At 43.2% G+C, this 26,725-nt stretch overlaps 1 protein-coding gene across 1 annotated transcript in view; it reads right to left on the reverse strand.

Moving 5' to 3' along the window:
- LOC138467255 (uncharacterized) overlaps positions 1 to 26,725 on the reverse strand; it is a 1,232,016-nt gene that overhangs the window by 716,488 nt on the left and 488,803 nt on the right. Inside the window, exons 21-22 of the mRNA XM_069607273.1 lie at positions 18,586 to 18,717; positions 5,353 to 5,484 (exon numbers count right to left, since the gene is read on the reverse strand). Coding sequence (XP_069463374.1) covers positions 5,353 to 5,484; positions 18,586 to 18,717 — 264 coding nt within the window. The remainder of the gene's footprint in view (positions 1 to 5,352; positions 5,485 to 18,585; positions 18,718 to 26,725) is intronic.

Consider the following 26,725-nt stretch of genomic DNA (forward strand, 5'->3'; position numbering starts at 1 on the left):
GTTCCTTAATTTCTGATGCTGACCAATGGAAGATTAATAAAGATCTGAGATCAGCACAAAGATGTTATTACTAATTGCAAAGTGTTTGCGGGGAGAAGCAGGAAGCAATATGGTGCCACACAGGGAGGAGATGGGCTGAAAGGGGGTAGGTCTGTTTGCTCCAATCATGTCTAACTAATGTATGTCTAGCTATAGGGATATGAGGTAGCTTAACAAGTAAGCTCCTTGGGAAGCGAGAGGCATAAAGTTTGAAGTGCGATTGGATATAATTGTACAAACATTGTATTAGCTGTATAAAACTGCTGTCCATTGTGAGTCTGTTTGTTAACTCTCATCTATCAGTTCTGTTCCACTGTGCTGTTTGATTTGTGCTTGCGCAGCTGTAATAAACAGCATTACTACTTGCCCGGTGTGCACTCCTTTTTGGACTACTGGTGGTAACGTATTTATCACAAGCCCCGAAGGGCCCCTAGTACAAGAACATGTGTTTGAACTTCTTGGGTGAAGGCCTGGTATGGTCAGATGTGATTTCTGCATTTTAGCCATCTCGACCTTTATGTGTTCCAGGTATCGCAAACTCACAGTAAAGGGGTGAGCCAGTGAATTTGATCCATCCTTCTTTGTAAGCTGGTGAAAATGGCCGGCCCTTCTGTGATGGCAAGCAGTAAGAACCACTCATGCAGGGGTTGCTATAAAATAAATGACACAGAACCACGGCAGTTTCCAACTCCTTCAACTTTGTTTTCTAAGTAAACTTCCCACCCACCCATTGCCGACACTTCTTTTTCCAGTGACCCATCTGCATTTCCTCCTATAACATAACGAGGAGGACTGCACCTACAAATATCGGAAAACCCTGACACTGCATATCCTCTCTCCCTGGCTCTTCAATGTCTATCTGGCTCTCCCTGGCCACCCTGATCTCTACTTTCTCCTCTAACTTTCAGTGTTATTCAGATCAAACACAGCTCTCTTTCAGTCTACCCTTAGCCCCTTCTTCGTCCTTGCTCATTCCTGACTGTCTATCCGCTATTCAGGGATGGTGCACCTCTAACTATCTCTGCATCAATGCCAGTAAAACAGAGATCCTTCTCAATGGGACCCCTGCTCCTGCCTTTCCTCTTTCCATCTGGCTGCCCTCCTTAAGACCCCTCCTCTCACCCTCCTGTGAGGCAAAAAACCTTGGTGTCATCTTTGGCGCATCTCTCCAGCTCTGACATCTCTCCACTGGCTCCCAGTGGCCACGATGATCAAGTTCAAGACCCCCTGCATCATCCACAAGGCTTTCTGGGGGAGTGGTCCTCTATATATCCAACACTCTCTTCCTAAATACCTTCCTTCTAGAGCCTTTGACTCAGCTACTTCAAACTCTCTGCGGGTCAGACGCTTCTCCAAACAGAGATTGGGGGTAGCTCTCTCTCCTCTGCATGTGCCTCTCTCTGCAATGGCTTCCCTGCCTCTCTCAGACTTGAGCTGGATCACCTGCAGTTCCAGAAGCTGCTCAAGACCTTCCTCTTTCATTCTTCATTCTCTCTCCCTCTTCTCTGCTAATCTACCTGTCTGCTCGTCCAGACTGGTGGCTTAGCTGCATCAGATTCATACATAGTGCCACGTCCCCCACCACTTCACCAGTCACCCTGCACTGCCTTCTGGCATACCTAGATCCTCCGGCTTGTGACTGCACCTGTGTAGTCCTCTGCCATCCTTGAACTTCCTCAGGGCCCTGATGCCCTGACTGCACTTCCCCTTACCCCTTCCCTGCAATTCTCCCCTCCCCCTCTCCCCTGCACTTTCTCGTTGCACTTGCACAATCTGAATGTCACAAGGCCTAGTAAGAATGTTTGTCTTGTCACCCCTCTGGCTCCCCTCCCTGTTTTGTGGCACATAGAAACACTTGTGTAAAGGCGCATTATGAATACCAAATCATATCGTATCATATCATAAATCTTGCCCTCTGCCATCTTTGGGCATAACTGGGAACTGGTTTCGATGGAGAAAAAGTCCTGTGAGGGGAAACTCCCAAAATGGGCAACAAAACTCCTGCGAAATCCTTGAAAATCAGAGACCCAAATGACAGACAAGAAAACAGGTTGGTCAAACATGGCATTGGAGAAGTAAAGAGAGCAAGCAGAGCCACACGGCAGCATGGACAGGCAAATGAAAAATGAAAAGTAGACAATGGGACCAGGAAAGAGCAAATACAGGAATAGATTTAGGCTTGGAAGGGACCACAAAACGCAAACCAAATAAGGACAAATACAACTGGTGGACATTGAACTTGATGAATGCAAGATGTACAACACCGTGATGTGTCATTTGCAAACGTTTTGTGAGCTCTTATTTTTATTTATTTAAATTTTATTTTTGACACTTACATAGCGCACCATGGTCGAATCAGGTGGATGCATTACAGGTAAGCTAACTGGCAGAGATGCACCTCATGTTACAGGGCTGCAGCAAGCACACAGCCAATGGGTCAAAACAGTTAAATTACAGCTATAATCAGGCATGTGGGCAGCACAGGACTACATGGTCGAATCAGGTGGGAGCATTACAGGTAGGCTAACTTGAAGAGACGCACCTCATGTTATAGGGGCTGCAGCAAGCACACAGACAATGGGTCAAACAGGTAAGTTACAGGTATAATCAGGCAAGTGGTCAGCGTAATGCTACATGGTCGAGTCAGGTAAATTGCATTACAGGTAGGCTTACTGGCAGCAATGCACCTCATGTTACAGGGGCTGCAGCAGTCACACAGGCAATGGGTCAAAACAGGTAAGTTACAGGTATAATCAGGCATGCGGGCAGTGTGGGGCTACAAGGTTGAATCAGGTAGGATGCATTACAGGTAGGCTAACTGGCAGAGATGCACCTCATTTTACCGGGGCTGCAGTAAACAAAGGCAATGGGTTAAATCAGGGAAATTACAGATGTAGTCAGGCATGTGGGCTACCTGGTCAAATTAGGTAAGTTACATTAAATCAGGTAAGTTCCATTATCAGTGGCCAATTGGCCAAGACACGCCTCATTTTGCAGGCGCTGCAACAGTCAGATAGGGGACAAATGGCGGATGTATATAGCTTTATTACAAGGTTCAGCATGCCCGTGAAGAGCACTTCTGGCTTTCACGGTTTGGCAGAGTGGACAGTGCATATGGGTCAGGCAGATTTAGAACAACTTAGCAAAAACACGATCTAGCTGGCCGTAGTGAAATGGCCTTGGTCGGGAGTGCACCAGTTTGCTGATTGCCATGAATCAGGGGATGCAAGACATTTCTCGGGACCCAGACCCATTGCACAATTACACTTGCAGCCACAGTTACACTCACATTTGGACATAACGCGGACCAAAGAGAGTATATAAAACAACAAAGAGGCAAGGCGGGGGGTCGTTAGAACAGCAAGTTACTATGGGGAGAGTTCAATGAAATAAGTGCAGGGCAGGCTGCGAATATGAATCGGCATGAATTGAGTAAGTGATGACACAGTCAGTGTGGCGATCTCGATAACCGGGGGCGTCTTAGCTGTAGGGAATGACCTGAGAAGGGGAAGGAGGTCTCTGGCCCCCACAGGTGCGACAAACGAAGTTAGTCGGTGGATGTGGTCCTCCATGGACTGCCAGGGAAAAGTCAGGGTCCTTAAACCCGGGCCTTTCAACTTAGTGCAATCTAAGGGGCTGCTGCACCAACCCAGAAACACTCAGCTCTGTCTGGGGTTGGGTCAGTATCCAAACAGAAATGCAATGAAAGCCATGTTGGAATGGGCAGCTGTAAGTAATGGTGATCATACTGGGTGGGGCTTTGAATGCTGGTAGAGTGGCCAAAGAGCAGGCAAAGAGCAAAACCCACAGCCCAGCCCAACATCCTCCGCTCCCGAAGGTTCAGAAGAGGCGGCGACAGGTGGTGGCAATAGGCATAAAGCAACCCGGGCAGAACCTAGCAGGGGGAGCACCAGAGTTGCTGTGCAGCACCAGTGCGTGTAAATAGACTTGAGTAAGTAGTGAGCCACAATGATACCTGTGGGTAAGGTGTAATGGCTGGGGTAGACTATCTCTTTAAGCCTGAAACAGCATGTGCGGATCGGGAGCCATCCCCATGGGCTTAAAAAAGATATTTATCTTTTATATGAAATAGGTCAAAGAGATAACTTTTATAGGGAAGAACTGGAGATACAGCACATCAAATGTATATTATTGTTCATAGTTTGGTGAGTAAATCAGTGACTATACAATATAAAACATTACATAGAACTGGGTTATAGAGATGATTAATATCCGTTTAAACCGGCGACATAAAATACATTTGTGGATTGTATCATCCTTTAGCCTCTTAATGGTCTCTTCACTGATTCACCTAGTTACAGCTGATGCATCAGTTTAGACTTGGTTCTGAAACATGAAAACGGTCAATCTCTGGGTTTCTTTCTTGGCTGAGGTAAGTGCTTAGATTCTCTGTTTTTGTCAACGAAGTAGCCTTAATCAGTATGACATGCACGCGGGTGTCTGCTATATCCTTGTGTATGTTTTATTGTGTCATAAGTTCCTATTTTTGAAAAATTGCAAAATCGTCAATCTCCGGAAATCGCCTATACTGAGAGCACAGGGCCGGACCACACACCACCCCTGTGCAGGACAAGTGGGAGGGGTTGGTCAAATGTCACTATCTCCAGTACACCCCAGCCTGGTATGCCAACCTTGTGTCCTAACTTCCTATTTTTGGAAATGTTGCAAAATAGGCAATCTCCTGAAATCGCCTATACTGATAGCAGAGGGCCGGACCACGCTCCACCCCTGTGCAGGACAAAAATATGGGTGGGGTTGAACAAATTTCATTATCGCCAGTACACCGCAGACTCGCATGCCGACCTTGTCTCCTAACTTCCTAGTTTTGAAAAATCGCAAGCAGGGCAATCTCCCGAAATCCCCTATACTGATTGCACAGGGCCGGACCACGTTCCACCCCTGTGCAGGAAAAATTGGTGGAGTTGATCACATTTCACTATCACCATTACACCCCAGACTGCTATGTTGACGGTGGACCAAAAGTTCAGCCCACCAACTATAATGGGGTTGGAGCCAACCCCGAACATACACACTTTCACAAAAATATATATATAGATTGATTCTATAAGTATCCTCAGAAGATAATCATGCATAGAGGCCCCTTGTTTCTGTTACAATTTCAAATATCCTGTTGTCTTGTTGCCACGTTGTGATGATACAAATAGTGCAAGTCACCAAGCAACTTTTTTCATACCATGTACACATTTTGACTGTTGTGTAACGTGTTATTTGGTATTTGTAAGAACGCTGATAACCAAAATAAAATAATTTAAATTCCAACGCTTCACTTACCAAATATGGAGTCTCATTTTCAATAAAAGGGATCGAATTCTGCTTAAAGAAAGGTCGCTTGTAATTTGTCTGTTCCCAGTAAATGTCGAGACCTGGATTGGGGGACAACTGTGGTCTTCTGCGAGCAATGGTCTGTAAAGTAGAGAATGGTTTATAATCACAATACACAAACCTGCACAGCACTGAAAACCAAGTCATCTTCTTGGAGATGCAATTAGTTACCAAACCAAGACAATTTTTGCACCAACAATTGTACTTTTCTTTTGAAAATAGTCGATGCATTGGTATGGTCGATAAAAAGTTTAACTCAATTGCCCGCCGACCCACTCACCCCCCTCTGTAAATGCCATATTTATGAGAGCTGAACTTAAATTAAAACTGAATCTTTAGAACTGGACATTAGAAAGGGACGTTTTAGAGAGATGTCTCAAAGTTGACCACTACAAAGATGTGTTAGGAACAAGTTGTGGACAATGGATGACCCTCCATGTGAGATTCTCTGTACATTCCCAAGATGTTTTTCATACTCAGATTGGTAAAAACATTCTTTCGGTGATGAAATACTGTGTCGTAGCTTTCCACTGATATCATACAATGCACATGCACAGGAAAAGGTTAGGTCATGAGACATGTTTATGGGTTAACTGTTTTTGAGTTACAAATGACAAACAGTAACTCTTTTAAAGCACCTAGTAATCATAGTACCAGAGCTGGGCCATCGGATTTGATACTCAACTATTTTCATCAGATCACACAATGCAGACTCAAAACAAGATTGTTTTACATTTGAGCTTACAAGAGTGTTTAGAAAATCTCTGGGTGCTTCAAGTATAACTTAAATTGTCTGCCAAAAAGACAGAATTTAAATTTTCGGCCTCATTACAAGGTTGGCAGGAAACCCGACAGTGCAGCCGGTGGGTTGCCGCCAACCTCGTAACACCGTTTTCCACCGCCTGCTATCCCGGTGCCACCGGGATATTAGACGTGGCTGCGGACCGGATGTCAGGCGGTGGAAACAGTAAGTCCCCATTCCTGTGGTATCCCATAGGACTCCACGGAAATGGGGATACTGAAGCACCGGCATTGTTGCAGGTCAGACCTTCCGGGGGATCGGTGGCCCCTACAGGCATTGTCAGAGTATGGCAGTCCAGGAAGGGTGCCGGTACGTTGCTACCGGCACCCTGTTTCCAGACCGCCATGCTCATAATGAGGCCCTTAGAATCATTGAACAGGCAGCCCTTAGGTCGAATGCCAATCAAGACACATTACTTATGCCAAAATGCTGGCAAAGCTTAGAGCAATATTGACAAGATGATAAATAAATGTTAATTAGCCATACGTGTCACAAGAAGATGTTTTAATAGATATTGTTATGTTTTAAACCCTTCATGTTTTTAATAAGCTTATAAGAAAGCATCCACTTTCTTTCCTGCAGATGAGAAGCTAGGTAATGGTAATGTTTATTTATAAAGCGCCTATACACAAGGCATGTGTTTCAAAGCGCTCAAGGATGGTGGGAACATGGGGAAAGACCACAGTCGAATCATAGCCCTTGAAATTCTGAGACGATAATAGTCAGCACAGGCAGAGTAAGTGCATATAATATAATTACAGTTGAGACACAGCAAATACACCTGGCGGTGACTCTGCAGTTTTTACCGAGTGCAATTAAGGGGTGAAGACAGGGGAGAACAGACAGATGATCTTCCGGCACAGTACATTCAGATCCTGCAAGTGCACAGAGGGATACAGAGAGGAGGGTGTCTAAGTGACCACAGTCGGTGGAATCTGGGTTAAGTGCAGAGAGGACTGGCGGGGGTGCCCGGGACCTGTGTGACTTTGAGGTACACCAGGCGGCCAGTCAGCCAGCTGTGAGGAAGAGGAGGGGGAGAAGTAAAGAGCAGAGAGGTAGGCTAGCGGGGTAGAGGGAGAGAGAAGGAAGAGAAGAGGAAGGTCTTGAAGAGTTTCCGGAACTTAAGATCAGGCTCAAGATGGAGGGTAGCAGGGAGGCTATTCCAGAGGGATGCACCTGATGAGGATAAGGATCTCTGTCCAGATTTCTGCTTGGAGAACCAGCTCACTTGCAGAAGGCTGGAGGTAGATAAACTGAGGACTCGGGAGGGACAGTATTTAGGTAGGCAACATTGCAGATAGGTAGGTCCGAAGTCCCTGAAAGCCTTGTGGAAAATGCAGAGGGTCTTGAACTTGATCCTTGCAGCCACAGGGAGCCAGTGAAGGGATTTCAGCATCAGAGAGATGCGGTCGCTGGGCTTGAGGCCAAGGATAAGTCTTGTGGTTCTGTTCTGGATGAGTTGCAGAGGGTGCAAGGCAGAAGCAGGGAGATTGAGTAAGATGCTGTTGAAGTATGCAGACCTGCATATATAGGACTGAGGAATACTGAATATTAATAGAAGCCGCAGCATTTTTCTTTCAATTCATGAACATTTGTTTTTTGAGGCATTCATTGCTTGTTATTTGTTCTATCTTCTAATGTCTATGACCAAATTCTGATGCATTCACTGCTCATCATCTGTCTTATTTTCTAAATGTTGTTTGACTCCGTACTTTCCTTTGTGTTTATTTCAAGACTCAACTAAGGCTTCTGTTTTATTACGTTCTATTTTTGTGATTACACACCTGTTTTCAACAAAAATGTCTTTCCCGATTGTGTTTTCTTTTGTTATTTAACAATGTCATTTTTTAACTCAAACATGTTCAACACATTTTGCTTTTGTAATTAAAAAAGTTCTATTAAAAGTGATTTAACACAAAGGATTGTTTTCAGCATCTATAGAGGCTTCAAATAATTGTGATATCTGCGTTTGGATACACACCATGTAAACATTTAATTTAAAAAAAGGAAAAAAATCCTTTTTAAAAAACATTTTCTCCAGCATAGTGGATACTATTGGTATAAACGTTGAAGTATTCTAACCAAGAGAGAACCAGAGCTCTGGGATAGTGTGCCGCTGGGGGAAAGTGAGAAAGGGTAGACTATCTCTGAGAAAGTGTAGCTGATAGTTAGACTTTCTATAGATGTCTGAAATGTGAGAGGAGAAGGAGAGAGTGGAGTCGAAGATGACCCCAGATTTTTTGACTCGCAGGTGGGTGCGGGCACAGGGCAAAGGGAGGCAGGCCAGAGTGAGAGTGGGAAGGCAGGTACAGGGATCCCAATGCGAAACAATCTCAGTCTTACTGGCGTTAAGGCAAAGGTAATTTGCTGCACGCCATGCCTGAGTAGTGGACAATCAGATATGAGCGAGGAGAAGGCGGCTGGGGGTAGCCTGAAAGATAGTTTTGTGTCATCTGAGTAACACTGGAAGTTAGAGGTGAAAATGACAATCACACGAGCCAAGGTAGCCATATAGACATTGAAGAACCAGGGGATAGTTTAGATCCCTGGGGAACGCCACAGGTAGAGAGAGCGATAGTTGAGTAAAAGGCTCCAAGTTCCACCTGGGATGGGAAGTTAACCACGCCACAGCCTGGCCTGTGATTCCCAGGGTGTCACAGAGACGTGTGATCAGGATGTTGTGGTTAAACGTGTCGAAGGCAGAGGAGAGGTCAAGGAGAATGAGGACAGAGGGAGTGCTTGTGTCAAGATTTGAGAGCAGGTCTTCACGGGTGTTCAGAAGAGCAGTTTCCATGCATCTGGATGCTCTAAAGCCAGGCTGATGGTTGTGGAAGCAACCAAGAGATTCAGTGTGAAGGGTCAGCTGAGAGATAACCACATTCTCATGGATTTTGTGATAGAGATAGGGCGGTAGTTTGCCAGAATGGAGGGGTCGGCACAGGGTTTCTTGAGCAGAGGGTGCACAAGGGAGTGTTTAAGAGCAGTTGGGATAATTCCAGTGGAAAAGGAGAGATTGCAGAGATCAGCCAAGGCTGGGGCGAGAGAGTCAATATTGTCCTTAATGGTTTTGGAGAGGCACGGGTCCACCTGTTTGGATGAAGCCTTCATAGACCGGACTTGTCTGGAGATCTCATCAGATGTGATGGGTCAGAGAGAAGAGAGGGGACTGAAGGGGGGCCAAGGGAGGTTCTGGTGTTGGTGTGTGCTGTGGAGTGGAAGAGAGGGAGGAAATGATGCCTTGGGTTTTTGTGATGAAGTGTGCAGCCAATTGAGCAAAGGTCCTGGGGGTGTGTGATAGAAGAAGAGGCTGCTGTAGGATTGGCCAGTTCCTTGCAGACTTTGAAAAGTTTGGCCGTTTTGCTAGATGTCGCGGAGATGAGGGCTTGAATAAAGACTCTTTTTTTGGAGCAAATGCAGAGTCGGTTTTGCCTTTGAAGGAGGCTGCAGGCCAGTTTGTCAGATGGTTCACCTGACAAATTCCAGTTCCGCTCAGCTGCCCTACATTTGCATTTAAGGGCAGCCAGATCAGAGTCGTACTAGGAGTTGCACTTTTTGGAAGGCATCAGTTGGACCCTCATAACAGGGGCAAGAGCTTCAAGAGTGTTGGAGATAGAAAGATTCAGGTTAGCGAGGGCTGTGTCAAGGTGGGAGTCAGCCACAGGAATGGGAGGAGGAGAGTAGATGGAGGCAAAGGCAGCCACTGTCACTTTTTTCATGTGTTTGGTGACTTTCAAGCCAGGAGGCCATGGAGGGTGGGCGGCTGCAAGGGGAGAGCTTCAGGTGTGTTGAGGGAAGAGAGTGGCCAGTCCAAGAGAGAGAGGTAGTGAGAGGGATAGAGAGAGGGCTTTTGGTAGAGATGAGAGCAACCAAAGGTTGGCCCGCGGTGTGCGTGGAGCCAGAGGGTAGGTTAGAGAGGGAGAAAGAGTCACAAAGGTTTCAGAAAGGATCGGAGGAGTCAGGAGAGTCCAGTTAGATGTTAGGATCACCAATCAGGAGGAGTTCAGAGGAGGAGGAGTGTAGAGAGGAGGCCATGTCGGCCCATTCCGAGAGGAAGAGGGTGGACTGTCCTGGTGGCTGATAGAAGGTGGCCATAAGGAGAGATGATTTAGGGGAGAGTGAGGCCTGCAAACTAGGCACTCGAAGGAGGAGTAGGCCTGAGTAAGGATGATGGACACAGGTATCCATTTTGGGAAGATAAACGCCACTCCTCCACCTGTTCTATCAGGTCTGGGTGCAGAGAGGATTGTATAGCCTTCAGGGAGGAGTGTGGCAAAGCTGGTGACAGAGCTATCCTTGAACGGTGTCTCAGTGATTGCAAGCACATCAAGATCCATGAGTTTGAGGAGGTTGCAGATGTCAGATGAGTGTTGGACGGCAGAGCGAGTGTTGAGAGTGGCAATGTGAAGCAGCTTGCCATCTTTGAAGGTCTTCCTCGGAGGGGGCACAGGGGACAGTGGTCCCCCCTGAGGGTAGCAAGACGGCCAGGGGGATAGTAGAGGATGGCGAAGGAGCCAATGCCCACAAGGGAGCCAGGACAGTACGGCAAGACAAGGGCACCTGTACAGAGTAGGAGGAAGGCACAGTAGGCAGCATAGCCTGTGCAGAGGAGGAGGAAGGCACAGAAGGCAAGGGAGCCTGGCCGGAGGGAGAGGTGAGGTTAGAGAGGCGAGGGAGGAGCCTGTCAAAGAGAAGAAGGTTGGGTTTAGGACCCTGAACCATGATGGTTCCATTGAAGTAGACATTAATAATGACTCTGGAAATGGTGAAGAGATCAAGGAGAACCTCCCAGCGAGTGCCACCATTAATGGGAGAAGAGGTGATAGGAGAGAGAAAGCCAACCATGTAGCGAATCATAGGTCAGGTGCGTTAACGAGGAAAAGGATGTCAGCGAAAATCTCTCTGGAGGAAGCCGTGACATAGATGTCTGCAATAGGAAGGCCTGGGTTAGAGCCCAGTATGTCCTTCTTAAGTTTTTTCCGGCCAGATTTAGTGATAGGAGAAGGATAGGAGATAGTGACGGTTAAACTGCACGCTATCATTTAAACCATCTGCAGATGGTTTTAAAACAATTCTACTTTGTATTTAGAAGAATAGACAATATTTCTGCCCTGAGAAGATCACTGAACTGGCTCCCAATCTCAACCAGAATATAATTTAGAATGAGCTGTCTCTTGTGTACAGGTGCGTTATAAATGCCATATCATAGCATATCGTAATCCTAAGAGCCCTCCATGTTACAGCCCCCTCCCTACATCCAGGCCAAAATAAATTGAAAGATACCAGAATAGGCTTTGTGGTCAGAGGAGCATGGGTTGCTGGTAAAAGTAGTATTCATAAACCTTATACTCGCCACAAGACAAGCACTTCATTGGTGTGTTATATGTACCTAATTATTCTAAAACAATGTTGCTGTAAAGTCCAACATGGCTGTGTCGGGCATGCATCAGAAATAAATTGAGGTCAAAATAGTGGTAAAATGTGTGGGTGAGATGGCCGTTTCAGCCAATAAAAAAAGAACAATATGTAAAATGTCGCTGCTAAGTACAGTAGATTGGCATTCTTACAGTGGCAGCAAAGAGAATTTGAGTTCAATAATAATATGGTTACTTTTATGGTAAGAGGTTGCCCGTTGGCAAATGCATCAGTGTGCATAGTTAACCTCATGGCGCCACCCATTGGTAATCTGTCGAGAAACAATATTACTAGCAACTCTCTTTTTAGGTGAAACATGCCTGAGACATTTAATAAAGGTCAGTGGAGAGGTTTATATTTTGTTAACATTCAGTGATTTCTGCACATAAAATTGCTTTAAAAAGAAACAGTTTTCTGTTGTGATGTGGCCTGCGAGCTACACATTCCATGACCTAGAGTGTGGATCTTGGAAGCTTGAGGTTAACGCTCGGATAGAGATGGTTTGGAGATGTGTGGCTTGGAGGGTGGAAGATGCCACAAATGTTGAGCGTTGATGAGGATTAAAATATTGAGTTGACCCCACTTTGGCTTGAAGAATCATTAATTCTTTATGATGTCACCACATTTAGCTTTCTTAGTAGTCATTTTTATTTCATGTTGCTGTACTCTGCACACTCATTTGTTTGACTGTGTTTTCCAAATACATAGTTTATGTTCAGGTTTTCTGACTGCTCTGCGACTGTCTTCAATTTCTTAACAAAGATTTTGATTGTGTAGTATCCCTTTTAGACATTAAATTGATATTAATTATATTCATGAGCATAGCGTTCACGATTTGTGCATATTAGTTGCAAACACATCTGCTTACATTTTTTGCAGGTGCAATGCTACAGGTCCTATAAAACACAACTGGATTCTGTCTGTAGCAATGCGTTTAACTTTTTACACTATAGCCAGTAAAAAAATGATTTTTCCCCAGTTTAGCAGACACCAACAAATGTTATTTATAGGCACCCCTTGAAAAGCAGAAGACGTAGTCATGCCTCTTTTGGAGTGGACCCACAGACCTTTTGGGGATCTTTTCCTGCAAGCATGTAGCATTCTATAATGCCTACTATTATCCACCTGGACAATGTTTGTTTTGTGACCGCCAGTCCCAATTTGTGTTCAGTGTACCCCATTAATAGTTGATCATCTTGGCGTATTTTAGCCAGATGTGTATTGTAAAAGCTAAGTGCCCTTTTTGGATCAAGCCTGTGGAGCATTTCCTCCTCCTTGCCAGGATGTGGAGGCAGATAAAATGCTGGCAACACTATCTTCTGAGAGATGTGAAAATCTGACACAATTTGCGGAAGAAAAGTCAGCTTAACTCTTTGGGCAACCTTGTCCTTGTAGAACGTTGTAAACCGTGGTTTACTAGATAAGGCCGGTAACTCGCTCACCCTGCAGGCTGATTTTAAAGCGACTAGTAATATGGTCTTAAAGGTCAGCAGCCTCAATGGAGCAGTTCAAAAGTAGCGAACATAAGAAATTTGAATACAAGATTTAGATCCCAAATTGGAACTAGAAAAGGTGAATGAGGGAACACATTAGTTAGCCCTTTTAGAAATTGTATAACTAATGGCATCTTGAAATATGATACCTCTTCTGACGTGTGCTTGAAGATCAAAAGCGCAGCCAAGTGCCCTTTGATGGTTCCAATCTGAAGCCCCAGATTTGCCAAGTGTAATAGGAAAGACAACACCATAGGTGTATTGCACTGTGAAGGGTCTACTTTATTTTCCCTGCACTAGCTTCAGAATTTGTTCCAACTGCAGTGGTACAAGGATTACATTGCTGGCCTTCTGATCGAATGCAAAATCTCCATTACGTCATCCGAGAGGTCCCAATCCTTATATCTCAACCTCTCAGAAACCATGCGTGAAGGTTGAGTGTCTTGACCTCTGAATGGAAAGCCTGACCCTCCTCTCGTGAGAGAAGATCCTCTCTTTGTAGACAACACATTGGAGGGCAGATGGACAATGTCCAGAAGGTCCGGGTACCACGTCCTCGTGGCCCAATCTGGAGCAATTAGGATCATGGATTTCCCAAACTCTCTCAACCTCCTGATAACTCGAGGAATGACGGGGATTGGAGGAGCATTTCAAGGAGCATGGAGTGGAAACTCCCAGTCCACTACGAATGCGTCCCCTAGAGCTCCTCTTCTGGGAAATTACCTGGAGCAGAACAATTTGCACTTCCTGTTGACACTGGTCACGAACAGATCCACTTGAGGGATTCCCTAAAGAATGAAGATCTCTTGAAGGACTTCCTGAGCTAGCTCCCATTCCTGATAGACTGATCTGCCTGCTCAGAGCATCCGCCGCCGTGTTCTCCTCTCTGGCTAGGTGAACTGCCGAGAGGGAGATTCCTTCTTGAATTTACCAGAACCAGAGCTGCACTGTCTCTCTGCACAGTGGTAATGACCATACACCTACTCTCTTGTTGAGGTAGTACATGGCCACTGTGTTGTCTGTCATTATCACAACATTCTTTCCCTGTGTAGAGGGCAAAAAGGCCTTAAGCGCTCGTCTGATTGCCCTCAGCTCCAAAAGGTTGACGTGTAGTTTGGACTCCGATGGAGACTAACGACCGCTGACTGTCAGATTGTTGGCTTGAGCTCCCCACCCCAGTGAGGCATCCATAACTACTGTTATCTCCGGCAATGGTTGCCAAAAACATTCTCCCTTCAGAATGTTGTCCTAGCAGGCCCACCACAGGAGATCCTGTGTGTCCCTGCTCAGAACTTGAAGCATATCTGACATCTTGCCTGAGAACTGAGACCACTGTGTCCTGAGAGTCAAAGGCCAGAGGATGCTGGGCAATCTGCAATTTAGTGACCATCTGCAGAATATGTTGAGCCCTCACCTTGGGTGGTGAGGCTTTTCCAAGGATGCATCCAGGACTGCTCAGATGAACTGGAGCCTTTGAGATGGTATCATATGAGACTTCTTGTAATTGAGGGAGAAGCCCAGTCTGTGGAGAGAGTGGCAGGTTATGCTGAGATGTTACAGGACCTGATCGGGAGAACGGGCTCTGATCAGACAATCGAGCAGGTAGGGGGTAGACATGAATTCCCCCTCTCCTGAGGCTCGCTACCACCTCCGCCATCAACTTGGTGAAAACCCTTGGGCGTATTGTAATGATATGGAACTGAGATGGGGGTGATGAGGGGGAACACTTGGGGGGACACTAGGATGTGGGATGCATATACGTCATATCTCCTTCGTGGGAGTGGTGAGCGCTCAGACTCCGCCTCACCACGGTTACTCATGTCTTCGCCATCACCGAGCTAAGAGGGCTGCTAGTGGGGGGCAACGCGAGATAGGTTTATGACTTTGAACTGCTGGTCCACTAAGGGGGAATGAGGGACTATGCTGTCTTGGGTCCCCTACCTCGTTATGCGTGTGCCTCAGGACTTGCTGTGCGGCGGTATATGACCCCTGCACCGTTGCACTATGAGGTTTATTCATATACACTTGGGTCTGACTTTGGGCTTGTGGAATATCTCGTGTCATGTGGGGGGGAGGGATAGGGGGTTTATGGTTTGGTTTGTTGTTGATCTTTTTTATGCAAATGCCAATAAAGAAATTATAAAAAAATAAAAATAAAAAAAATAAAAATAAAATCCTTGTACGGAGGTCAGCTGAATGGCAGAACTTGAAAGTAATAATGAGAACCACCAACAGCAAACCTCAGGTACTTTCTGTGCTTCTTATGGATAGGCACATGAAAGTAAGCATTCTAAAGGTCCAATGACACCATCCAATTGTGGAGCCGGAGGGCCTGAAGGATCTGAGAAAGGGTGACCATCTTGTTCAAGCATCTCAGTCTAAATGGGTCTCAATCTTCTGTCCTTCTTGGAGATTAGGATATAAGGAGAGTACCACCCTTTGTTCATCTCTGTAACAGGTACTGGTTCTATAGCACCTTTCTATAGCAGGCTCAAAATGTCCTGCAAATGGAATAGATCTGGAACTTTGAACGAGTGGCTCCCCGGCAGATGATCCTGAGGCCTTCTTAAAAAGGAGAGGCAGTAACCCTGGGCTATTGTTTCCAATGCACACACATCTAAAATAATACCCTGCCATTCTTGCAGATGCTGTGAGAGTCTGCCTCCCATCTGGGTTTTGTGGGTTGAGGCCTAAAAGAGGTTTTGAGGCGGCTGTAGCAGCGACTGAGGGTAAAGTAACCATTGCTTGGGCGAACTTGGCACCTCTGCCTCGTCCACCACGAGGGAATTTTCTTTGGCCCCTTTGACTGGTCAGTCCTCTCGCTCTACCAAAGGAGGAGTAGTAACGAAAGGACCTGCCCCTCCAAACTGGTCCACTGGGGTGTGACGGTTGTGGCTGTCTGATAGCGGCACCAAGCAATTTGGCTGCCGCCTTCAAGGTCTGCAGCTTCTCCAGGTTCTCATCAGCCTTGCTGCCAAACAGCTGAGCGCTGTTAAAGGGCATGTTGAGGTGTATGGAATGCACGTCCAGTGCAAATCCTAACTTCCTCAACCATGCAAATGTGCGTATCACTGTGCTCGCCACCATAGCTCTGCTGATGCTGTCTGCAGAGTCCAAGCCTGACTGAAGGGACTCGCACATCGCTTCCTTTCCATCCCTTACATTGTTCAGGAAGCCGTCTCTCTCTTCCCCTTTGGGAATGTGTTCAGTGACCATGGATATGCAGTCCCACAATGTGAACAAGAATGTTGCTAAAGCACAAGTGGCACTAGCTGATTTTAGTATCATACTTCTAGCAGAAAACACCTTTTTCACCATTGCGTCAAAGGCTTATTGTTCCTATTTGGTGGTATGGTTGGATATGCAGCTTGCTTTGATGTTGATGTAGCTGTCTGAACTACTAGGCTTTCTGGTGTTGGGTGCTTAGACAAGAAGTCTGGATGACTACTTGAGGGCCTGTACTTTTTGGTGAGGGTTTTGTTGACGGCCGGACTTGTTTACGGTGCCTCCCAAATTGCCTTTACCCTTTTCTGTAGGGCAATATGAAAAGGTAGTACAGGGTCCTTTTGCGGTTCCTTATCAAGAATATCAGTAAAGTCGTCCTGTTCAAATGGAGGAGCAGGCCTGCCCCATCCTAAAATGTCTATCACCCTGGACATAAATTGTCTCTATGAAGCATCTGCATGCTCTGCTTTGGTGATGTGTCTATGCCACTTGTTGACTGCAGGTTCTCATAAAGGTCTTTCATTCTGGACTCCTCTGAAATTAGGACCTCAGGAACATTGGGTGTTCCAAATTCTAAACCAAATGGAGGAATATCCTGGTCGGATGGTTCATGCTCCTCAGAAATGGACGATAAGTACTTGAACAAATCCTTCCTAGGGCATGGTTTGTAGGTTTTCTCAACCTCCTTCGAAGCGATCGAAGGTTTCGTCGGTAATGGCGTTGATGACTTCGATGCTGATGACTTCGATGCTGATGACTTCGATGTCTTCTATGCTGATGCCGTTGATGGCTTTGACGCTGATGGTGGTGATGACTTTGACGATTTTGGCATCGATGGCGCCCTCGAGGGGCTCGACCTCTTACTTGATAGTCTTCGAAGGTCTGTCGTCGAGTCGACACCTCAATGGTTCTCAAGGGGTCTCTGGCATGTCTCCCGGGCACGAGGGGGCGCAGGATTTGGCCTCAGCCCTTCCTTGTCGGTTTTTGATGGCGCAACTGGAGCATGGCTTCTCGTGTTCTCTTTCGAGGGGGCCGGGCCGCGTTCTCGAAGATATCCAACATTTTTGCCTAGACACCTCCCATTTGGCAGGAGTTGCCGACTTTCTCGGGCAGGCTATTTTGCTCTCAGGTGGAAGGATATCTAAGGTGCATTTTCTTCATCTTTCTCGATGAACACAAGGAATTGTGCGAACTGCTCCTAGAACAGGAGAATTTTTTTGACCTTTTCCTCCGAGGAGAGTCGCCTCTTGACTTGTCAGACGAGCGCCTTTTCAACAGTGTCATCAAGGTGGATTTTGTATGGGGCATACCCGCTGGTAACTTCCCCTTACGCTGCTCAATGCCTTACTTGTCATGGACTGGCAAGACCCACAGTCTGCCGTCCTTTGCTCAACACCAAAGCACCACAGACACACCCGATGGGGATCTGTGATAGACATCTTGCGCGACAGTCATGGCCCTTTTTTAACCTGGTCTTCAGGGTCGATGAAGCCGATGACAATGCCATTTTCTGTCAAAACCAAAGTGCTCTGTAATTCTCAACGTGTTAGCCATCGCATAAAAATGGAAATGAAGCTAATGGGCACTGTGCGTTCTATATATACCAGTGATGACGCCGACCTCTAGAGACATTGAGTATAACTCATCGACGCACGGCTCCCCCTGCTGAATTCTTTTTCCAACGCAGCTAAAGCTCGAAGAGAAGAGATCTAAAGATGAGGAATACACAGGACACAATCCATTCAAAAACAATATTTTAAAAACATTGACTTTCTTTTTGTCTATAGACCTGTATCAATTGGAGAACTAGGGTTAGTGAAATCAGCATGAGTATGAGTTATGGAACGATTATTATCAAATTTTAAAAATCTACTTTTTATAATTTTTGAAAAATAAAAAAGGTCATCCCTTTTTTCTTGGCTACTATGCACTACTTGATGGTAGAATAGACCTTCTCACGTGTTGTGTATAATGAGGCCACTTAAATTAATTAGTAGGTGGGTCTCCTTAGTATTGCATATTTGATTCAATATGTCCTCAGAGAGAAAATCCATTTAGACACTTTTCCTAAGGTGGTTTCCACTATCCTATTGCATTTCTGCTCCATAGTGATGATGCAAATTGTACAAGTCATGCAGTAACCTTTTCGCAAAAAGTACACATTTTGAATATTGTTTAACTTATTATTGCATGTTGTATATATGAAAACTGAAAACTGAGAGAAAAGGTTAATTCTGCAACTTCACATACCCGCTGCTGAGGATCATTTTCGATAAAACGAATTGGATTCTGCTTAAAGACAGGTCGTTTGTAATTTGTCGGTTCCCAGAAAACGTTTGCACCTTTTTTGGAGGACAATGGTTGCCTTCCTGAAGCAGTGTTCTGTAAAGAATGTAAGGGTTTAACATCACAATGTGTCATATAATTAAAAGCAGGTGCAATAAATAAAAAAAAAACAAATCCTTCAGTTATCAGCATAACATCTTAAAAAGGATAAACAACAATAAAATACCTAACATAAGATAATGAATAGGATAAAAAAGCACAATAAACTCCTTGATTTCCGAAATGCATTTGTCATTATATAACTGGGGATTGCAACCTGTGGCTCTCTAGAGGTTTTGTACTCCCTATGATCCCTCACCATTAACTATTCTGGTTAGGGATGATGGACGGTTGTAGCCCAGAAGATCTAGAGCACCAATGGTTGTAGACCATTGTGACCTATAATCACAGTTTTAAACCTATTCATACACTGGGTTGTGGGTTGGTTTTAAGAGGCTGCTAGTGCGCCAGGTATCAGATGATTCAAGTAACAGCAATAATGTAACTGATGGTCACTGCCGCACTGTGTGCAGGCAAAGAGTGCTCCCACAGCACTCTTGAGTGCAATAAAGAATTTAGTGGCATGACACAATTTGCGCTAGTTTGGACTGCATTTATTTATGACAAGTGGTTATGTCCGTTCACGACACGCGTTTCGGGCCATGGCCTTCTTCACAGACGGACATGTACTGATTAGTCACACAAAATTATCATAACCAGTATCAACAGAACAATTGACATTACACAAATACCACACATTATTAAAAACACAGAAAGATTCAAATAGATGATACATTAACACATACAGTTTGAACATAATAATAGGCCAAATATTCATCAAAGTTACATTGTTTTGTTTCATGATAGAGACAGAGACTTGAGGGGTTTGGACTAGGGTAGGATGTATTGGGTGAGACAAAATGATATCAAAACATAAATAAATGTACAAAGCAAAACAAAGAAAAAAGATAAAAATAAAAACCAAATTATATTCTCCTTCATTATTGACAAAAATACACCACTATTTAATTTCTCTTCTACCCTATAAAGAATATCATTGTTTAACTAAACATTGATAACCAAAGGGTTATTAAATATCAATCTCACCAAATTGGGTTGTATCTCTCTAGTGATTATATTCTAATATACATAGCACCATCACATTTTAGAATTGGTGATTTGACTTACCTAATGGGTAAGGACACTGAGTTAAATTTAAATTCCTAAATATTGTTTGTAAACATAATTGCTGTAGTCTTAATAAAATGGGCAGGACAAAGACATGAAAGGAGCTTTCTGGGATGCACAGGCAAAAGGGACAACATATTAAAGCTGAAATCGTGGCAATCCGTGATGACGTTGTCCCATTAATTTGAAGAATATTAAAGCATAGTCGCGTTACCAACCACCTATCTTTCATGTATGAGCACCATGTCAAATACAACTGTGTTACTGAAACAAACACAACTTCAGTGATTGCCCTATTAGCTGGTTTTTCTATTTTCTTTTCAGCTCTGAGATCCCTACAGTAAGAGTCCAATTTAGCAATTATTATACCTGGAGATAATTGAAAATCATTAAAATCTGTAGTACCGACATGTGCTAGTTCTTCAATCACATATGTTAGCCATTGTATTGCTAATGGAAAACATGTTTCAGTAAGTAGTATAAGAGCAGTACATTTAGGTAGACTCTATTGTTTATAAGGGTACTCAAAAAATTAGAGTAGGACTAGCTGAATCCTGTCTGCTAGTTGAGCCAAGCCGAACTTGGCATGAGCCGGGAAGGTAAGTGCTGAGGAAGGGAGTCCCAAAGGTCTTTTACAGGAGTTATTCTCAACACTGTGTAACCATCTGGAGTTTGTATTCCACATTTGTCCATACCTGAAAGAGCAAATGTTGTGTCGTTTACTTTGTAAACTCGAAGCATAAGAGTTAGCAGCTGGGACTTAACATGTTTAATACATTTAAAAACTCCTCATATGCTTTGCAGCATATTACAGGCCTGCTTCGCTACATGTTGCTTGTTAGTGCAATTCGGAGTGCATCTCACTCCCAGACATTACCATGTCAATCTGTATCCTGTTGGAGTAAAAATCTTTCACCTGTGAAAATCATTATAGCCGATTTTTTAACATTCAAATTACCCCTAAATTATTCATGTAAGTTATTATTTGATGTATTAATTGATGTATCCTCCAAACGAATGTCTGATGCATATCTTTTTCACTTTTGTCTGGATTGGGTTCAATTCAATATAATGATGAATATTTATCATATGTGGTTAAAAGACAGGCATTTATTCTTCTCCCAGGACAATGATCCTTAATTACTACATGGGGTGTGTCTTGTTGTTTTCCTTACAGCCACTACTTATTATCTGCCAAAAAGTAGAATGATAATTGAAAATGTGTGGTTTGTATAATTGAATGCACCAGACACCAAACACCATATAATGGCAATAAATTACACATTTGGTTTGGTTAGACTATTAATGCCAGAGTTCTCCAATGCAAATTCCAATGTAATGTTACTATACAAGTTGCTCAATTATTATCAAGGTGGATTTTCCAAGTTAGTGTTAATTGATTCAGTTTACTTTCAAAGTCCAAAAAGGAAAAATTACTTTAATGTTGTTAAATCAGAATAAATGCTTCTGTTTTGATTCCTGTCTTGATTGAATTGTAAATATTAAATATCTTCAGTGCAAATTCCAGGGTTCCATGCTTTCACAATTAACTCATTGAGAATTTGATAAGACTTGAGCAACTTATACAGCATAATTACTTTGGAATTTGTATTGGAGAAATCTGGTATTTAAAGTCTAACCAAACAAAATGTGTAAATCCTTGTCATTATACAGTGTTTGGCACATCCAATTATACAACGACATGTTTTCTATTATAATGATGAACATGTGTACCACTTTCAGGGACCTTTTATCTGTGTCCTTGTTGGTGCAAATTGATGTTCCTTTACTGGTAACATGAGTACTACTGTATGTATATGTTCAATCAATGCAATACATAATTTGAAAAACGGCCTAGATAAGAGAAGGACCTTGAGGTCGAAACACTTGTCGGCTGTGCTGGACATATTAAAGACTGTACTCTTTGTAGTCCAATTAATTACTAATTTAAAATACTTTGGTGTTCTAGCCATGAGCATGCTGCAGTGAGTGTACAAGAAGATAGGAATGTTTGTGCCTTATACTTGTGGGATATCTTAGAGATAGAGCCAAAGTTTACGCTGATGCGTAGCACCAAATGCGGCCACCACATCCATTAATGGTAAATAAAGGTTCTCTTTAAAATGCCAAATACAAATTTGGTACTTGATGAGCTGTCCCCAAGCCCCAATTGTGTGGGAGCAAGAATGTTATTATCCCAAACCCATGATTGTAGCCAGTCCAATAACATGTTACCAAAATATTCAAAAGAGTTATCCCACAGAGATAAGGTCATATAACGAACTAAATCCATATTGTTACCTTTTTTTTTTTAACAATTTTGCATATTGTGGCTATCTTCCAGCTATGTGGATACAAATGTCATTATGGTATTGCATAGACTACACATTGTAGCATGGGTACCCATAGCACTATATACATTTTAAAAAGATCTGACAGTAGAAAGTCAGGACCAGGGCTTTTTACACATCTCATTGATACAATGGCTTTCATCACCTCTGATGGGGTGAATGGCATAAGTGGGCTACAAGAATGTGGTAAAATAACCACACAACTTACTTCCATTATTTGAGGGTTAGGCAAGGATCCAAAATACGATTGCCACATTTCTGGGAGAATGTGGGTTTCAGCTGTCATCTGCTTGGTGATGCAATCAGTTACCAAACCTAGACAATATTTGCATGAACAACAGTACTCTTCTTTTGATAATAATCAGTATGCTAGCATGGGCAGTAGAAAAGTTGAACTCACGACCCCCTCTGTATAGGACATATTTGTCAGATCTGAACTTAAATGCGAGCAATGTCTTTTGGAAAACGGGGACTGGAAATGGCCTTTGTACCGAGAAGATGTTTTAAAATGTAACAGTGCAAAAAGGAGATAAGCTCAAGTTGTAGCCAACTGGTGTCCCTCAGTGTGAGAGCCTCTATACATGCCCAAGATGCCTGTCATGCTCCCGTTGATAAATAAAAGCCTAGCTTTAACACTCATATTTTTCGATGCACATACATGGGATAGGTTTATGGTGCAATTGTTTTTGAGTTACAAATGACAAATGCTAAATCTGTAAAAGTGCCTATTAATCACACCACCACAGCTTGGTCATCAGATATGATAATCAGCGTCTGTGTTCAGATCACGGAACATAGCTTCAGAAAATGCCTCTCTGCTTCAGGGCTGGATGCACTCTCACGTCCTTCACCTCAATCCCTCAAAAATGGAAATTCTCTACTTTCCAGCTGCTTCTCCCACTCCACTTTCACCTCCCTCGGGTCTCCTCTTTCCCCCTTGTGTCCTCCCTTTCTTCACTTCTGCTCAACCTTGGTGTTATCTTTGACCCACCTTTAAAGTGTGACTCTCATATACCCTTGACTGTCCGTACTTGCCACTTTCTTCTTTTCAACGTCTGCAAAATAAGTCCTTATTTAACTTTTCAAGTTGCTAAACTTCTGATTACTTCTTCCATTCTTTCTCATCTTGACGACTGCTCTGAACTGCTTTTTGGACTTCCTTTCTCCCACCTCCCTCTCCTCTATGCTCAGTGTTTTATTCCTAAATGTGTCTTCTTTTTTCATTTCCAGCTATTATGCCCTCTCTTCTCTCGATCTCCTTTCTGCCCTACGACTCTCGTCTTCTCTTTCATTTTCTCTGTATTGTTTTCAAGTGCTATCATGGCCACGCACTCCCCTATCTTGCTTCTCTTGTTTCTCTCTAGTCTCCTTCACGTTCTCTTTGCTTTCAACATCTTCATCTCCTTCCCTCTCCTGAACCTCTATGTGCTTCTTCACGTTTCCATTCTTTCTCCCTTCAAGCCCCCAAATACAGAAATGTTTTGCCACCTGACACCCGCACCTCCCCTCCCTTCACATATTTTGTGTGCCCCTTAAGGCTCACCTCCTCTCTTCTCTGCCATCCTTCTAAACCTGCTTCTCACGCTGATTGTCATTGGGTTTTTAATTTCATTGTTTTATACCGCAGTTTACCATTTGTACAGCGCCTTGGCAAAGGTGCTTAATAAATGTAAATAAATACACATACAAATACCTGGCCTACGTATACCATGGTGTGCAGGATCAAGTACCTTGGCTCTTTTCAACTTAAGCCTAAAACTGCCCTCGTACTAGCCGTATCATGGCTACAAACATTGATGGGAACAAAAAATGTGTCAGCTGAACATAATCAGACAAATCACAGCGCACTCATAAAAGGGGAAAGAAAATCCCTCAATTAAAGTTTCCGAACAAGGATAAAGGACAATTTGTAAAGTGTAAAAAGTAACAATCAATTTAATCAAAAGATGTTGAAATTTCACAATTCAATCAAGTGTAATAACTCCCGTACAACTAGATCTGTGTTAACATTTCCCATAATGTAACACAATATAGTCCAAGTTGACATGATTCATTGATGCAAAATATATTATCTTCACATAACTTTTCAAACAAGCATAGACAGATAACTGTCAATTCATCTGATTTGAGAAAACCTCTGTGAGTAATGTGAGTCCAATATAATAATAACTTTCCAGGCTGATCCTGAACCGTGTGTAGTAAATGGTTTGGTTGAAAGACATAATCACACAACGCGTTTCGAGTTACTAACTCTTCTTCAGGTGCTATGGACTCAAAATAAATATCTGTAAGTGAAAGAACACAATTCTTAGATTTAAATGTATGGTTAAAAACCTTAACAACTGTTAGTGTTGTGTGCTGGTACTTTTCAGCTGTAATTCTGTAAGGGAGGAACAGCTAACCTTCACTTTCTATGGGTGGTTGAGCGCCGCTGTTGAAGAAGTAATTTCCCTGACAGTAGAATAAAATAATCCGGGATGTGTAGTCTGGACAAAACTCGTCATCCCACTTGCTGATGGTAAGATCAGTAGTATAGACTATGTATTGAGTTAACAGGATAATGTGAATGCACTTACTTGTGTATTAGTCGAGTGCCATACACTGATGTAGTTTCAGGGGTAGAATGCCTTTACCCGTTCCCTGCAAAATAAATAATGGCGTGCACTGTTTACATACATGTTTACCGGTCGAATAAATACCTTGTTTGTGTCTATTTCTGAATATTGAAAAGGTCAAGCGCGGGCAGGATGAGGTAGCAAACAAGCCGCCTCCCGTCCTGCGATCACTTTATGTTGCGGTGGACACATAATTGCGTCGTATTGTTTTGGTAAACACAGAATAGGTCCACGCTGAGATACCCACGGAAATAACAAAGGAATGTCAGAAGATATGAGAATCGTCAGCATTGCATTCAGCAACCTGAAGTATAAATACAGCAGATAACAATGTATACATAGTGAACAAAGTATTCAAGTTCAAACCATCCATCGACCAATCTAAAGACATTAATCAAGACTAAACATTTTGCAACTCTTTCAATATACATGTGATACAAGGTATTCACTGCATTGTCAATATCTGCTCTGTTGCTTGGATATGTGTTTTTTTAAGAGTCTCTAAGGGACATATTGCAAACAGGATGTTAACTCCAAACCTTTACACCCAATTTCCCTCACTGAATTACCAACATGTCGAAAACTTGTCAAACAACATCCCATGTACTTATTACATGTGCTTAGAGTTAACGCGTAGCACCAGAGAAAGCTTTGTTCAATAAAGGTGTAAGTGGCACAAATTACATCCCAAAATCGACATCATCATAACTTTGTACGTTAGACAGTGCGGCTTAACCACCAGACAATCCAACAACAACAATGGAATTCAGATAATGCAGAAAATATCTCAACTTGTTCGAGAAACAAACCTCTGAAATTACATCACATTTACACAGTGTTATTACTGACACTGGGAAGTGAAAATAGTGATGGAGTGCTGTATCGGAATACTGCTTATTTCATGGCATCACATGCCTGTTGTGAAGAATGCTGTGTGTGGATACTAACGTAATGGCTGTGTATACCACATGGGAAGAATGTCAATGTAGTGTCGATTCTGTTGTCAATCGACTAAGGAAAGCATGATAGATTGTAATCAGTGAACAAATTGTCGATTGTCAGAGATTATCTGTTGGTATTTTAGGAACTGGCTGAATGCAATACTTTCTATGGTGGTTTCTGGGTGAAAGCTTTAAGCCAGTAAAATACTATGTTTATCAGTTGGTTTAAAGTAAATGGGGGTCTTTAGGTTGCTATCTTTTTTTTGTAGATTTCAACATCAAAAAATTCTATTCTTAAAAGGCTTTGTTTTTTGGTAAACTTGATCCTGGGAGTTATTTGATTGACATAATCAAGAAATTCCTCGAATTCTTGTTCAGTTCCTGACCAAATTCCAATAATATTGTTAATATGATGATAGTAGCATTTCAGGTATTTAGTCCAGTTGTCATTAGTGAAAATATGTTCATGCTCTAAATGTGCTATGTAGGTATTGGCATAGATCAGTGCCATTGCAGTGCCCATCGATGTTCCTGCTATTTGGATGAAATAGCGATCTTCAAATCTGAAGGTGTTGTTCAAAATCATAGTTAATAACTTGAGGACAAAAATCCTGTCTGCAGGACATTCTGGTGATGACAGGAGTAACCATTCTACTGCGTCAATTCCATATTGGTGATTGATGTTTGTATATAAACGGATGGCGTCCATTGGAAATAGAATATCTTTCCCTGCTTCGAATTGAGGTTCGTTAATTCCCAACAAAAAATCATTAGTATCTTTGAGATAGGACTTTGTTTTCTGCATCAATGTCTTGATGACCAGATCAATGTATTTAGCTAAGGGTTCCAGTAAGCTATTTGTGGCTGCAATTATAGGACATCCAGGAGGATTCATCAAGTTTGGGTAAAGTGTGTATAACAGGCATTATGGGGTGACTGTTAGTGAAATAAGCCTTGGTTTGGTGGTTAA

The sequence above is a fragment of the Ambystoma mexicanum genome, chromosome 4q (assembly GCF_040938575.1).
Source record: "Ambystoma mexicanum isolate Mex_15411 chromosome 4q, UKY_AmexF1_1, whole genome shotgun sequence".
Taxonomy (NCBI): domain Eukaryota; kingdom Metazoa; phylum Chordata; class Amphibia; order Caudata; family Ambystomatidae; genus Ambystoma; species Ambystoma mexicanum.